The sequence below is a fragment of the Glandiceps talaboti genome, chromosome 17 (assembly GCF_964340395.1).
Source record: "Glandiceps talaboti chromosome 17, keGlaTala1.1, whole genome shotgun sequence".
NCBI classification, from domain to species: Eukaryota; Metazoa; Hemichordata; class Enteropneusta; family Spengelidae; genus Glandiceps; species Glandiceps talaboti.
The window spans coordinates 16,831,741-16,849,343 of NC_135565.1; the positions used below are offsets into that span (position 1 = coordinate 16,831,741).

Here is a 17,603-nt window from a genome sequence, read left to right on the forward strand (position 1 = left end):
CAACACTTCAAATCTCTAGTAATAACTTAGGTGAATAGCGCCACCTATTGACAGGAATGAGAAATCGACTCCAATACTTTAACACTGTTACTAAGTTATGTGTACTTACAGGAGTTCTAGAACAGTAATAGTACTCAAAAACATGATAAGAACTTACAACTATTCATAAGATATCTCGCAAGGTCTAATATCAAAGTCAAAGTCCTTCAATATTCTGTATCTCACGATGGTAAAATTCACATCCGGTGCAAACATGTGACGATGACAATCGATGGTAGCAGCAATGATAACTTGCAACAAAACAGATCTAAAAGTCGATCATTTACATTCAAAGTACCTAAAAGTGTTTCACAAAGGTCTAAAGTAAGTACGAACCTCTGTTATCGGGGTTAACTCGTCTGTAGTCAAGTAATAATGTGGAATATTTCTTCCCACACACGTTGGCCCAAAAGGCACACTTCAAAACTTTGTTCTCCTTCCCATGCGCATGTGCGAGCGCCCTCAACCTACATCTAGCAAAATTCAAGCTACAACAGTAGTAGTATGTAGTGTTATAAATACAAAGCCAGTATGTAGTAGTATGTATTGCTATAAATACAAAGCCAGTATGTAGTAGTATGTAGTGTTATAAATACAAAGCCAGTATGTAGTAGTATGTAGTGTTATAAATACAAAGCCAGTATGTAGTAGTATGTAGTGTTATAAATACAAAGCCAGTATGTAGTAGTATGTAGTGTTATAAATACAAAGCCAGTATGTAGTAGTATGTAGTGTTATAAATACAAAGCCAGTATGTAGTAGTATATAGTGTTATAAATACAAAGCCAGTATGTAGTAGTATGTAGTACTATGAATACAAAGCCAGTATGTAGTAGTATGTAGTGTTATAAATACAAAGCCAGTATGTAGTAGTATGTAGTGTTATAAATACAAAGCCAGTATGTAGTAGTATATAGTGTTATAAATACAAAGCCAGTATGTAGTAGTATGTAGTGTTATAAATACATAAGCCAGTATGTAGTAGTATGTAGTGCTATGAATACAAAGCCAGTATGTAGTAGTATGTAGTGTTATAAATACAAAGCCAGTATGTAGTAGTATATAGTGTTATAAATACAAAGCCAGTATGTAGTAGTATATAGTGTTATAAATACAAAGCCAGTATGTAGTAGTATGCAGTGCTATGAATACAAAGCCAGTATGTAGTAGTATGTAGTGTTATAAATACAAAGCCAGTATGTAGTAGTATATAGTGTTATAAATACAAAGCCAGTATGTAGTAGTATATAGTGTTATAAATACAAAGCCAGTATGTAGTAGTATGTAGTGTTATAAATACATAAGCCAGTATGTAGTAGTATGTAGTGCTATAAATACATAAGCCAGTATGTAGTAGTATGTAGTGTTATAAATACATAAGCCAGTATGTAGTAGTATGTAGTGCTATAAATACAAAGCCAGTGTGTAGTTACGAAAAGAAACGTTCTTTTGTTGACACTCTACTTTATTTATATAGTGCCATTCATTTACTATAGCGATTTAAGTGTACAAACAGGTCCATCAAACAGGTCCATCAAAATTGAGAACTAAAATGCCCCCCCCCCCCCGTAAAAGATTTACTTCTTTATCCTCCATCCTACATTGAACTATCGGTCTCAGCCCTCAATATTACTACTGATATAATCTGGCGTTGTTTCTTTACTCCACAAGGCACGATTATGATGGTGATATCTCAATTATAACAACCCAATTATATGAGGAATTGAAAGAAAAACTGAATCCAATTCGACTACGTCTAACTAGCACAGGTGAAAATGGATATTACAAGGTTCGCCGAGCTGATAGAGATCAAGACCTAGCTGTGGATATATTTTTATGGGATGTGATTGAAGGATTATGTGATCAGAAGCCTTGTAAGAAGGTGGCAACCACTCAAACTTTCGAGAGAAGAATTGACATTGCTGTCAAAAAGCACGAAATAATTCCACTTTCATGGATACTACCACAAAGAAGAATTGACTTTGCAGACTTTAAGGTTAAAATTCCAAATCGTGCAGAGGATGTCCTGAAAAACAGATATCCGGTGACTTACGGATGGACAATTCCGTATAAAAGAAAATGTTGGTTGCCATGGTAACAACACCCGTACGTCACAGTAGTTGAATAATCTTACACACCTTATGAAATGATGAAACGAGTATCCATTTGAAAGCTTGCACAAGGTGAACAACCAAAAGTACCCAATTTTCGCAAACCAGACCTGGCTGTCAATCATATTTCATACAGTTGTCAATCATTTTGTACAACTGTCAATCACCTTACACAGCTTTCAATCACTTTACACAGTTGTCAATCACTTTGTACAGCTGCCAATCACTTTACACAGCTGTCAATCAGTTTACACAGTTGTCAATGCAACCACTTTACACAGTTGTCAATCACTTTGTACAGCTTTCAATCACTTTGCACAGCTGTCTATCGCATTTCATAACTCACTGTTATATCCAAGTATGAACCAACAGAAGGCTGACATTTAAGCATAGACCTCCACGAGGGTCTATAATTTAAGGAACAAGTTTTTTTCATGTTTGTTGTTTTTCTGTCTTATATCATTTCTTGTTGCCATGCCATCGTGAATGAATAAATCCTTAGCTTTCTAATGAATTTAGCTTTCGAATGAACTTCACAATATGTATGTATGTATGTATGTATGTATGTATGTATGTATGTATGTATGTATGTATGTATGTATGTGCGTGCGTGCGTGATTGTGTGTGTTGATCGTCTTCAAGTTCGGTTAGATTCAGTATCCAAATAGAGAACAATAGATATGTAAATTACTTTAACAGTGCAGTGACAATCGCTTATTTGGAATTTTACCAAATAATTGAAGCCAATCGACGTTGATATGGAGAATCATTCAGATCTCGACGACACAAAATAACGAGTTGTCTCTCAGCCATAAATAGAACATAACCAAAATGCTATGACATTAGATGATACGTCAGATAATACCTGATATAATTTATATGAATGGGTGATACCAGTAATTGTAATAACTCAAATGATAGGTCAGATGATATCTAAGATGATAGGTCAGATGATAACTCAGATGATAACTCAGATTGTAACTTAGACGATAACTCAGATGTGATAGCTCAAATGATATCACAGATGATATCTCAGATGATATCTCAGATGGTATCTCAGATGATATCTCAGATGATAACTCAGATGATAATTGAGATGATAACCCAGATGACAACTCATATGATAACTCCGATTATAACTCAGATGATACCACAGATGATACCTCAGATGATATCTCAGATGATAACTCAGATGATACCTTAGATGCCAACTCAGTTGATAACTCAGATGACATCTCAGATAATAACTCAGATGATAACTCAGATGATAACTCAGATGGTATCTCAGATGATAACTCAGATGATAACACAGATGATACCTTAGATGCCAACTCAGTTGATAACTCAGATGATAACTCAGATGATATCTCAGATGATAGTTCAGATGATAAATCAGATGATATCTCAGATGATAGTTCAGATGATATCTCAGATGTTATATCAGATGATATCTCAGATGATACCTCAGATGATAACTCAGATGATATCTCAGATGATAACTGAGATGATAACTCAGATGATGATTCAGATGATATCTCAGATGATATCTCAAATGATAGCTCAGATGATAACTCAGATGATATCTCAGATGATGACTCAGATGATATCTCAGATGATAGGTCAGATGATAGGTCAGATGATAACTCAGATGATATCTCAGATGATAACTCAGATGATATCTCAGATGATATCTCAGATGATAACACAGATGATAAATCAGATGATAACTGAGTTGATAACTCAGATGATGTCTCAAATGATAGGTCAGATGATAACTCAGATGATAATTCAGATGATGACTCAGATGATATCTTAGACGATATCTCAGATGATAGGTCAGATGAAAACTCAGATGATATCTCAGATGATATCTCAGATGATGATTCAGTTGTCTGAGTTGATATCTCAAATGATAGCTGAGATGATAACTGAGATGATAACTCAGATGATAACTCAGATGATAATTGAGATGATAAATCAGATGATAAATCAGATGATAACGCAGATGATATCTCAGATGATAACTCAGATGATAACTCAGATGATAATTGAGATGATAAATCAGATGATGATTCAGATGATATCTCAGATGATATCTCAAATGATAGCTCAGATGATAACTCTGATGATATCTCAGATGATAACTAAGATGATAGGTCAGATGATAGGTCAGATGATAGGTCAGATGATAATGCAGATGATAACTCAGATGATAGGTCAGATGATAGGTCAGGTGATAACTCAGATGATAAGTCATATGTTAAGTCATTTGATATCTCAGATGATAACTCAGATGATAACTGAGAATATAGGTCAGATGATTACTCAGATGATAACTCAGATGATATCTCAGATGACAGGTCAGATGATAACTCAGATGATATCTCAGATGATAACTTAGATGATAGGTCAGATGATAACTCAGATTATTACACAGATGATAACTCAGATGATAACTCTGATGATAACTATGATGATAACTCAGATGATAACTCAGATGATATCTCAGATGATAACTCTGATGATATCTCAGATGATACCTCAGATGATAACTCAGATTATAGGTCAGATGATTACTCAGATGATAACTCAGATGATAACTCAGATATTAGGTGAGATGATAATTCAGATGATAGGTCAGATGATAACTCAGATGATAACTCAGATGATATCTCAGATGATAACTCAGATGATAACTCAGATGATAACTCTGATGATAACTCTGATGATAACTCAGATGATAGGGCAGATGATAACTCAGATGGTAACTCGGATGATACCTCAGATGATATCTTATATGATATCTCCGATGATACCACATTATAACCGATTATGTAAATAATTCTTAGTTCGATACCATACGATAGAATAAAGTTCCATCAGATGGAGAGCAGTCCTAGCACCCCCTTAACAGCAGCTGATGGACAATTGTCCTATCACCCCTATGTTTATACTAAGTTTTATAGAGATAGGGCTGTTATTCCACTTATTTTATGGAGTAAAAGCTGTCATTTCACTCATTATATAGAGTAGATGCCGTTATTTCACTTATTTTATAGATTAAATGCTGTCATTTCATGTAATTTATGGAGTATAGGTTATTATTCCTCTTATTCTATACAGTGGAGGCTGTCATTCCACTTATATTATAGAGTAGGGCTGTCATTCCATTTATTGTATAGAGTAGAGGCTGTCATTCCACTAAAGTTATAGAGCAAAGGCTGTTAGTCCTCTTATTTTACAGTGTAGGGGCTGTCATTCCACATATTTTACAGAGTAGGGGCTGTCATTACACTTATTTTATAGAGTAAGGGCTGTTATGCAACTTATTTTAAAGAGTAGAAGCTGTCATTTCACTTATTTTATAGAGTAATGGCTTCCATTTCACTTATTTTCTAGACTATAGGTTGTTATTCCTCTTATTTTATAGAGTAGAGGCCATTATTCCACTTATATATAGAATAAGGGCTGTTATTCCACTTATTTTATAGAATAAGGGCTGTTATTCTACTTATTTTATAGAGTATAGGTTGTTATTCCTCTTATCTTCTAGAGTATAGGTTGCCATTCCACTTATTTTTTACAGTAGAGGCTACTAATCCACTTCGTTTATATAGTAGAGGCTGTTATTCCACTTATTTTATAGAGTACTGGCTGTTTTTACACTTATTAATGTAAGGGCTGTTATGCAAGTTATTTTAGAGACTAGAGGCTGTCATATTGTTTAGAGTAAGGGCCGTTATTCCTCTTATTTTATAGAGTGGAGGCTGTCATTCAACTTATTTTATAGAGTAGGGGCTGTTATGCAACTTTTTATAAAGAGTAGAAGCTGTCATTTCATTTATTTTATAGAGTAAAGGCTTTCATTTCACTTATTTTATAGAGTATAGGTTGTTATTCCATTTATTTTATAGAGTAGAGGCTGTTATTGCACTTATTTTCTAGAGTAGGGCTGTCATTCCATTTATTTCATAGAATAGAGGCTGTCATTATTTTATAAAGTGGGGCTGTCATTTCATTTATTTTATAGAGTATAGGTTATTATACAACTTATTTTATAGAGTAGAAGCTGTCATTCCACTTATTTTATTAAGTGGGGGCTGTCATTCCACTTATTTTATAGAGTAGAGGCTGTCATTCCACTTACTTTATAGAGTGGCGGCTGTAATTCCACTTACTTTATAGAGTGGCGGCTGTCATTCCAGAAAGGGGTGTCATTCCACTGTTTACCACCTAGAAATGCTGTCATTCCAGTTCCAAAGCATTGAAAATGCTGTCATTCCACTTATTTTATAGAGTGGCGGCTGTCATTCCACTGGTTTTACAGTACAGAGGGTGTCATTCAACTAACTGAATGTAGAAAAGCGTGTCATTCCACTGTTTACCACCTAGAAATGCTGTCATTCCAGTTCCAAAGCATTGAAAATGCTGTCATTCCACTTATTTTATAGAGTGGTGGCTGTCATTCCACTGGAACTACAGTGCAGAGGGTGTCATTCAACTAACTGAATGTAGAAAGGGGTGTCATTCCACTGTTTATGCTGTCGTTCCAGTTCCAAAGCATTGAAAATGCTGTCATTCCACTTATTTTATAGAGTGGCGGCTGTCATTCCACTGGTTTTACAGTGCAGAGGGTGTCATTCAACTAACTGAATGTAGAAAACGGTGTCATTCCACTGTTTACCACCTAGAAATGTTGTCATTCCAGTTCCAAAGCATTGAAAATGCTGTCATTCCACTTATTTTATAGAGTGGCGGCTGTCATTCCAGTGGATCTACAGTGCAGAGGGTGTCATTCAACTAACTGAATGTAGAAAGGGGTGTCATTCCACTGTTTATGCTGTCGTTCCAGTTCCAAAGCATTGAAAATGCTGTCATTCCACTTACTTTATAGAGTGGCGGCTGTCATTCCACTGGTTTTACAGTGCAGAGGGTGTCATTCAACTAACTGAATGTAGAAAAGGGTGTCATTCCACTGTTTACCACCTAGAAATGCTGTCATTCCAGTTCCAAAGCATTGAAAATGCTGTCATTCCACTTACTTTATAGAGTGGCGGCTGTCATTCCACTGGTTTTACAGTGCAGAGGGTGTCATTCAACTAACTGAATGTAGAAAAGGGTGTCATTCCACTGTGTACCACCTAGAAATGCTGTCATTCCAGTTCCAAAGCATTGAAAATGCTGTCATTCCACTTACTTTATAGAGTGGCAGCTGTCATTCCACTAGTTTTACAGTGCAGAGGGTGTCATTCAACTAACTGAATGTAGAAAAGGTTGTCATTCCACTGTTTACCACCTAGAAATGCTGTCATTCCAGTTCCAAAGCATTGAAAATGCTGTCATTCCACTTACTTTATAGAGTGGCAGCTGTCATTCCACTGGTTTTACAGTGCAGAGGTTGTCATTCAACTAACTGAATGTAGAAAACGGTGTCATTCCACTGTTTACCACCTAGAAATGTTGTCATTCCAGTTCCAAAGCATTGAAAATGCTGTCATTCCACTTATTTTATAGAGTGGCGGCTGTCATTCCACTGGATCTACAGTGCAGAGGGTGTCATTCAACTAACTGAATGTAGAAAAGGGTGTCATTCCTCTGTTTACCACCTAGAAATGCTGTCATTCGTTTTGTCAGTTTTCCATGTGTTGTTTGTTTTAGTGAGACACATGACATGTAGAGCTAGGTGACCGGTCACCAGTACCTTCGAAATAGTGCCGACTGACCTAATTTTACGACTCCGATTGTTGAATGAAATATTTACATTTAAATAGAGCATAGACTGTGTGTCTTTTGTGTGCTTTCATTGTGTTCGTGTCCTGAGGTGACTCGAGAGAGAGACAAACTTCATAATGTTACATATTCACCATGTTTAACAATGTGTTTCTAAGGTAAGTTCCGACAAGATTTTGACGGATTTCTAATATTTTAACTTTGGTAATTACATTTTTAGACATGGATGAACATGTTTCACCAACATCGAGGAGGTATTTGTACATTAGAAATTTGTACATTAGTACATTAGAATATTTTCTACGAATACAATCGATTACTGAATGTGTCTGTCTCTTGTAGAGGATGATAAGGACACTATGATAGACTGTGGTGATTTTGGCAGACAAAACTAAACATGTCACATCATTATTGTACGGGGGTATTCACATAGGAATGGTATATTCACATATATGTATGGCCGCCTTTATCCCCTTTTCAACGCTTGTAGACTTTTCCCATCGTTTGGACAACGTTGTTTCGAAGTTGCCAATTTTCATATTTTTTCTTAAACAACATAGTTTCAAAATGAACGATTTTCGGACACCATTTTCTGGCTGAATAACAGACGGGGAATACAGCTGAATGTATAGGGAAGAAATGTATTAATCGCCATCTTGGTTTCGGGGGCGTGTAGTATTTCGTAGTTTTTTTGTCTACAGACTAAATGTGACAACGTTTATATTTCCCCCATCTTATATAGTCAGGTGGCTTAACACCAGTTTTGAGGATTATTGTTACACGCCGGATAAAAGCAGCAAATCTGATAAGAACACTATGAAAGACTGCGGTGATTTTGACAGACAAAACTAAACATGTCACATCATTATTGTACGGGGGTATTGGCATAGTAATGGTACTTATGTTCACATATATGTATGGCCGCCTTTATCCACTTTTCAACGCTTGTAGACTTTTCCCATAGTTTGGACAACGTAGCTTCGAAGTTGCCAATTTTCATTTTTTTTCTGGAACTTTTGAACAACATAGTTTCCAAATGAACAATTTTCGGACACCTTTTTACGAGACTTTGGACTTTTGACACCATTTTCTGGCTGAATAACAGACAGTGAATACAGCTGAATGTATAGGGAAGAAATGTATTAATCGCCATCTTGGTTTCCGGGGCGTGTAGTATTTCGTAGTTTTTTTTCCCTTGTCTACAGACTAAATATGACAACGTTTATATTTCCCCTATCTTATATGGAAATAACACTTCTAGTATAGAGCGTACATTGACACATTTGTAGCAGCAGGATTCGTGTGGTATTTGTCTTAGGAAAACAACGATCTAAGCAATAATATGAGTCTCTGTACCTGAATGTACTTATATCATTAGCAAACAACAGAATACTAAAACTAGCATACTAACAATTGTAGACCAGATTTAAACTGAATGCCTCCAGTAAGGGCAAACCATAGGTTTTTGCTCTTACACTTGTTGTTTGAATGCTAATACTAAACTCTATGCCAATATACTTTATAGGACACGTGTGCTTACTATGATTGATGTATGTACAAATTTTAGCAGTATTCATTCTTTAAATATATATGACGTAAGTACCGAAAATCATTAATTATGCAAATTACTTATTAACACTGAAAATATTCATCTGATACAAATAGTCAAATGATGCACATATGAAAGTAAATGACACACACATAAGGAAAATGATACACATATGAAATAGAGTGAAAATTAGTTGGGAAATTGTTCAAATCAAAATGATCTTACTACAGGTTGATTCAAGGAAAAATGCCTGTCTGTCTGTCTGTCGATCTGTCTGTTTGTCTTGTAGATGATGCAAGTGGTATTGAGCTTTACCTCTCAACCTACTGGGGATGAAATTTGGTTATGATTCTGAAAATGTTACTGTTAGTCTGTAGTCTCCAAATTGTGAGTGTGTCATACGTATGTAATTGGCCCTAGTAACCATGGCCACGCCCTTAGCAACAGTCAATTGATATTTTTTTACAATTATATCAAGAGGGATGGGTAGGTAATTGAATACACATTGATTTATAAAAAAAATATATAAATGCCCTAAGCAACAAAACCACGCCCATAACAACGGATGAACAATGACATGTAGTGCCAAAATAACACCGGTGACGGGAAGGTAAATGAATGAGTATTGCACAATTGTATGTAGATATGCCTAGCAACAAGACTGTGCCCATAGTAACATTAAATGATGGTGTATGTTGCAGACATAAGAATGTATGCAAATGTGTCTGGCAACAAGACCACATAATCATCACAGAAAATTAAAGTGTTCTGGCAACAGTTGTGCTACAACGCCATTGGTGCTTTTATTGACAATATACTGATAGTGACGTAATTCATATGGGTATATGATGACGTCAACGGTTTACAATTGGAATGAGCACCACTTTTGATGATGATTTCAGCACATATTTCTGTGCTTATGTAGTGTTTTTACAGATGACAGCTTGATCTTGAATGGAAAGTCTCTTGACTCTCAATATACTGCCGAGAATAAATTCATTCTGTGCTGTTCATTAAGCGAAAAAGGATTGAATCGCGACCCCTTAAATTCCTCCGATCGCCCTCCCTGGTCATAAAGAATGTCAGCCCCCTAATGCCTGATGTTGTAATCTTATTTCACTTTAAAAATTCATCTTCTTTGCTACAGAAATGTGCATCTTTCTTCATAAGTTCACAAGATGTCAAGTCTAAGAAGTTGCAGATATCGGCCAACTACATCACCAAAGTGTGTCATCCTTGTATTCCTCATTACCATAGCAACATTAGAGTTAACACTTCAATTACACACGTTTCTAAAAGTGAACCTTGAAAATTGTCACTTGACGAATGAAGAAATTCAAGATTTGAGATTGATGCTGAAGAGCACCACCAACGTCCTAGAAGAGATGAACGTTACCTATTGGTTGGATTATGGTACACTTCTAGGAGCAGTCAGAAATGGAGATGTTATGAGGTATGTTCATATTTATAAGTAATAGTATTATCGGAAGAAAGTCTGCACGGAAGTCTATAAACTCATTAAATAGTTAGAGAAAAACGCCCAACTGAGAGTTTAACGTTGTTGTAACAATAATTTAAGTTTACGTCTATTCAGTTTTATTTAACAGAAAGTTTGCTTTCTGCAGTTGTAGTCGGAGACTCTGCCGTCAAACCGTCGACTGCTACACTTTACAGGGGTACAGGGGCACAAGTTTGGTTTATATATTGGGAGGGGGGGGGCGTACTTGTTGTAGAAAGATCAAAGTTCAATTCAATGTATATTGGTTTTATTATTCTATTTAGTGACGCATACTTAACCATCAGTTCTTATTGGCAGAACTCACACCTGGTACCTGTATTCAGATAAGAACGATAATACTAAAGTGTCATGGAAACCGTTGTAAAACTATATATCAAATGAGCCAACAACGTCAGTACGATTTCTTAATAAAGTAGCTTTGGTTAATCATTGTTTCGTTTAAATACTTTCACTTGAGTCAAATAGCTTATAAACTCATCTTGTACTGCGAGGTCAATAGTTCAATGTAGGACAACAACGAGTTTGACTTTAGTTGGGCCGCAGCCCCCCCCCCCCCCCAACTAAATTTGCCAAAATTGAAAATGTTCGGACAGCACAGTCAATTTCAGATCAGTATGTAGTACATGTAGTATGTATTGCTATGAATACAAAGCCAGTATGTAGTAGTATGTAGTGCTATGAATACAAAGCCAGTATGTAGTAGTATGTAGTGCTATGAATACAAAGCCAGTATGTAGTAGTATGTAGTGCTATGAATACAAAGCCAGTATGTAGTAGTATGTAGTGCTATGAATACAAAGCCAGTATGTAGTAGTATGTAGTGCTATGAATACAAAGCCAGTATGTAGTTGTATGTAGTGCTATGAATACAAAGCCAGTATGTAGTAGTATGTAGTGCTATGAATACAAAGCCAGTATGTAGTAGTATGTAGTGCTATGAATACAAAGCCAGTATGTAGTAGTATGTAGTGCTATGAATACAAAGCCAGTATGTAGTAGTATGTAGTGTTATAAATACAAAGCCAGTATGTAGTAGTATGTAGTGCTATGAATACAAAGTGTAGTAGTATGTAGTGCTATAAATACAAAGTGTAGTAGTATGTAGTGTTATAAATACAAAGCCAGTATGTAGTAGTATGTAGTGCTATGAATACAAAGTGTAGTAGTATGTAGTGTTATAAATACAAAGCCAGTATGTAGTAGTATGTAGTGCTATGAATACAAAGTGTAGTAGTATGTAGTGCTATGAATACAAAGTGTAGTAGTATGTAGTGCTATGAATACAAAGTGTAGTAGTATGTAGTGTTATAAATACAAAGCCAGTATGTAGTAGTATGTAGTGCTATGAATACAAAGTGTAGTAGTATGTAGTGCTATAAATACAAAGTGTAGTAGTATGTAGTGTTATAAATACAAAGCCAGTATGTAGTAGTATGTAGTGCTATGAATACAAAGCCAGTATGTAGTAGTATGTAGTGCTATAAATACAAAGTGTAGTAGTATGTAGTGTTATAAATACAAAGCCAGTATGTAGTAGTATGTAGTGCTATGAATACAAAGCCAGTATGTAGTAGTATGTAGTGTTATAAATACAAAGTGTAGTAGTATGTAGTGTTATAAATACAAAGTGTAGTAGTATGTAGTGTTATAAATACAAAGTGTAGTAGTATGTAGTGTTATAAATACAAAGCCAGTATGTAGTAGTATGTAGTGTTATAAATACATAAGCCGGTGTGTAGTAGTATATAGTGTTATAAATACAAAGCCAGTATGTAGTAGTATGTAGTGTTATAAATACAAAGCCAGTATGTAGTAGTATATAGTGTTATAAATACAAAGCCAGTATGTAGTAGTATATAGTGCTATGAATACAAAGCCGGTATGTAGTAGTATGTAGTGTTATAAATACATAAGCCGGTGTGTAGTAGTAGTAGTATATAGTGTTATAAATACAAAGCCAGTATGTAGTAGTATGTAGTGTTATAAATACAAAGCCAGTATGTAGTAGTATGTAGTGTTATAAATACAAAGCCGGTATGTAGTAGTATGTAGTGTTATAAATACAAAGCCAGTATGTAGTAGTATGTAGTGTTATAAATACAAAGCCAGTATGTAGTAGTATGCAGTGCTATGAATACAAAGCCAGTATGTAGTAGTATGTAGTACTATGAATAAAAAGCCAGTATGTAGTAGTATGTTGTGCTATGAATATAAAGCCAGTATGTAGTAGTATATAGTGTTATAAATACAAAGCCAGTATGTAGTAGTATGTAGTGTTATAAATACAAAGCCAGTATGTAGTAGTATATAGTGTTATAAATACAAAGCCAGTATGTAGTAGTATATAGTGTTATAAATACAAAGCCAGTATGTAGTAGTATGTAGTGTTATAAATACAAAGCCAGTATGTAGTAGTATATAGTGTTATAAATACAAAGCCAGTATGTAGTAGTATGTAGTGCTATAAATACAAAGCCAGTATGTAGTAGTATGTAGTGCTATGAATACAAAGCCAGTATGTAGTAGTATGTAGTGTTATAAATACAAAGCCAGTATGTAGTAGTATGTAGTGCTATGAATACAAAGCCAGTGTGTAGTAGTATGTAGTGCTATGAATACAAAGCCAGTATGTAGTAGTATGTAGTGCTATGAATACAAAGCCAGTATGTAGTAGTATGTAGTGCTATGAATACAAAGCCAGTATGTAGTAGTATGTAGTGCTATGAATACAAAGCCAGTATGTAGTAGTATGTAGTGCTATGAATACAAAGCCGGTATGTAGTAGTATGTATTGCTATGAATACAAAGCCAGTATGTAGTAGTATGTAGTGTTATAAATACATAAGCCGGTATGTAGTAGTATGTAGTGCTATGAATACAAAGCCGGTATGTAGTAGTATGTATTGCTATGAATACAAAGCCAGTATGTAGTAGTATGTAGTGCTATATAAATACAAAGCCAGTATGTAGTAGTATGTAGTGCTATATAAATACAAAGCCAGTATGTAGTAGTATGTAGTGCTATAAATACAAAGCCAGTATGTAGTAGTATGTAGTGTTATAAATACAAAGCCAGTATTTAGTAGTATGTAGTGTTATAAATACATAAGCCGGTGTGTAGTTATGAAAAGAAACGTTCTTTTGTTGACACTCTACTTTATTTTTATAGTGCCATTCATTTACTATAGCGATTTTAAGTGTACAAACAGGTCCATCAAACAGGTCCATCAAAATTGAGAACTCAAATGCCCCCCCCCCCCGTAAAATATTTTACTTCTTTATCCTACATCCTACATCCCCATCCCTCAATATTACTACTGATATAATTTGGCGTTGTTTCTTTACTCCACAAGGCGCGATTATGATGCTGATATCTCAATTATAGCAACCCAATATGAGGAATTGAAAGAAAAACTGAAGCAAGTTCGACTAAGTCTAACACACACAGAAAACAATGGGTTTGACAGGGTTCGCCGAGCTGATAGAGATCAAAACCTACATGTGGATATATTTTCATGGGACGTGATTGAAGGATTATGTGATCAGAAGCCTTGTAAGAAGGTGGCACGCACTCAAGATGATTTCATGGGAATTGAAATTGCTGTCAAAGAGTACGAAACAATTCCACTTTCATGGATACTACCGCAAAGAAAAATTGACTTCGCAGACTTTAAGGTTAAAATTCCAAATCGTGCAGGGGATGTCCTGAAAAACAGATATCCGGTGACTTACAGATGGACAATTTCGTATAAAATCAAATGTTGGTTGCCATGGTAACAACACCTGTACGTCACAGTAGTTGAATAATCCTACACACCTTATGAAATGATGAAACGAGTATCCATTTGAAAGCTTGCACAAGGTGAACAACCCAAAGTACCCAATTTTCGGAAACCAGACCTGGCTGTCAATCATATTTCATACAGTTGTCAATCATTTTGTACAGCTGTCAATCACTTTACACAGCTGCCAATCACTTTGTACAGCTGTCAATCATTTTGTACAACTGTCTATCGCATTTCACAACTCACTGTTATATCCAAGTATGAGCCAACAGAAGTCTGACATCCTTAGCTTTCTAATGAATTTCACAATATGTATGTATGTATGTATGACAATAGCCTGTTTGGAATTGTGCCAAACAATTGAAGCCAATCGACGTTGATATGGAGAATCATTCAGATCTCGACGACACAAAATAAAGAGTTGTCTCTCATCTACATGATATGACAAACCAAAAAAATCATTTGTAACCATAGATACGCGACTGGTATTATATCTATATAACGACGTCTATACACCATAAATGTATATATATTATTTTAACATCAAACAGTGTAACAGAACTATATAGTTTAACTCACCGTACATAAACTTTTTAATGGTATTGATTACTATATAGTGTGAAGGCGTTACCTGGAAGGTACAGGTCCGGAGGTTATGGGTTATCATGTGACATAATGAGCTTTACCTCCCATGCCATACTTTGACCTATATATTTTATCAAATTACGAGTTTAGTTCATTCTGTACAATAACCTGAACGAATTACTGCGAAAGAGTCGTGTGTGTGTGTGTGTGTGTGTGTGTGTGTGTGTGTGTGTGTGTGTGTGTGTGTGTGTGCGTGCGTGCGTAGATTCCATGGGAGACAAATGGTAACTAAATAAATAAATAAATAAATAAATACATACATACATACATACATACAAAAGTGAACTTAAAACAATTCAAGAATATATGACACTTTAAAAAATCTCCCAATGGACTGGTGAGAGAGAGAGAGAGAGAGAGAGAGAGAGAGAGAGAGAGAGAGAGAGAGAGAGAGAGAGAGAGAGAGAGAGAGAGAGAGAGAGGGGGGGGGGTGGGGGGTGGGGGAGGCTGTCATATTGTTTAGAGTAAGGGCTGTTATTGCACTTGTTTCATAGAGTAGGGGCTGTCATTCCCCTTATTTTATAGAGTATGGGTTGTTATTCCATTTATTGTATAGAGTGTAGGTTGTCATTTCACTTATTTTATAGAGTAGCGGCTGTCATTTCACTTATTTTATAGAGTATGGGTTGTTATTCCACTTATTTTCTAGAGTAAAGGCTGTTATGCAACTTATTTTATACAGTAAAGGCTGTCATTTCACTTATTTTATAGAGTATAGGTTGTTATTCCATTTATTGTATAGAGTAGGGGCTGCCATTTCACTTATTTTATAGAGTAAAGGCTGTTATTTCACTTCTTTTATAGAGTAAGTGTTATTCTGCAACTTATTTTATAGAGTAGAAGCTGTCATTCAACTTATTTTATAGAGTTTGGGCTGTCATTCCACTTATTTTGTAGAGTAGAAGCTGTCATTCCACTTATTTTTTTTTTTTATAGATTATTGGTTGTTATTCCACTTATTTTATAGCGTAGAAGGCTGTCATTCCACTTGTTTTGTGGAGTAGAGGTTGTCATTCCATTTATAATATAGAATTTGGGTTGCCATTCCACTTATTTTATAGAGTAGATGCTGTCACTCCAATTACTTTTATAGAGTACGGACTGTCATTCCACTTTTCATAGCGTAAATGCTGATATTCCACCTTCTAAACATAGTCTCACGGCAGTCATTCGTTTTGTGAGTTTTCCACGTGTCGTTAAATTAGTGAGACACATGTAGAGGTAGGTGACCGGTCACCTTTGGGTTAGGGCCAGTACGTTCGAAGTAGTGCCGAATAGACTGTGCGTCTTTTGTCTGCTTTCGTTGTCTTCGTGTCCTGACGTTCTCGTCTCAAGCTTGCAATTCCAAGCACATCAACCAATCGCCATGTTCTTATAATTCATTAACACCTGGCCCTGACCCAATCTGATTAAAATCCGATGTGGTGAAAGCAGCTACATGTCCTTATTTACCTCTATTCATCGTGTTGTTTTGTTTTGTTCGGAGTGATCGCCGCCTTCCCAGAGAGAGAGAGAGAGAGAGAGAGAGAGAGAGAGAGAGAGAGAGAGAGAGAGAGAGAGAGAGAGAGAGAGAGAGAGAGAGAGAGAGAGAGAGAGAGAGAGAGAGAGAGAGAGAGAGAGAGAGAGAGAGAGAGAGAGAGAGAGAGAGAGAGAGAGAGAGAGAGAGAATGAAAAACAGATACGATCGATGGAATTTCATGGAAGTTATACCATTGGGATTCGGATGCAATGCAGATCTATTCGTTAGCGGGTTATATCCACAGCATTTTGTATGATCACAATGTGTAAGATATTCACTCCGGTATAACCTGCTTCAAGGTAATGGACAAAAGAGTATATATAACTTCTGTTTTACATATGAAAGCCAGCAGACGATCGCAAGATTCAACACGTCGAAAACCACCTGTTGAGTATGAGGGCGCTATACTATTAACAGAATAATCAATATTTCCAGGGCATGGGTTGACTGTGAGTTTGGTCTTGTGTGGGAACTTTGTTTTACAACGACACCGTAAAACACACAGATACACAGTAAAGAGTAATGCAAGGTCTCATGAATATGCAAAACGTAGAGAAGAGAAGTACAAAATTACTTAAAGCAGACACATTGTCATCACTTCTTGAGCTGTATACTTTAAAGATGAGGAGAGAATGACTTCTGCGGACGGGGGAAACGTTGACCGCTCTTTGATATATATATAAATATATACCATAGCTAATTGTCA

The 17,603-nt window shown here is 35.8% G+C and overlaps 2 protein-coding genes across 6 annotated transcripts in view; both read left to right on the forward strand.

The window, feature by feature from the left end:
* The window catches only part of LOC144448354 (ribitol 5-phosphate transferase FKRP-like), a 33,791-nt gene extending 31,146 nt beyond the window's left edge, over positions 1-2,645 (forward strand). For all 5 annotated transcript variants that reach the window (XM_078138570.1, XM_078138566.1, XM_078138569.1 and 2 more), the window contains one exon: positions 1,711-2,645. In XM_078138570.1, coding sequence (XP_077994696.1) covers positions 1,711-2,137 — 427 coding nt within the window. In that variant the 3' untranslated portion in view covers positions 2,138-2,645. The remainder of the gene's footprint in view (positions 1-1,710) is intronic.
* A 5,265-nt stretch (positions 2,646-7,910) lies between these two features.
* On the forward strand, positions 7,911-15,494 carry LOC144448554 (ribitol 5-phosphate transferase FKRP-like). Its single transcript, XM_078138828.1, has 3 exons — positions 7,911-8,038; positions 10,577-10,882; positions 14,302-15,494. The coding sequence occupies exons 2-3, from the start codon at positions 10,608-10,610 to the stop codon at positions 14,723-14,725; spliced, it is 699 nt and encodes a 232-aa protein (XP_077994954.1). The 5' UTR covers positions 7,911-8,038; positions 10,577-10,607; the 3' UTR covers positions 14,726-15,494.
* Positions 15,495-17,603: the final 2,109 nt, after the last annotated feature.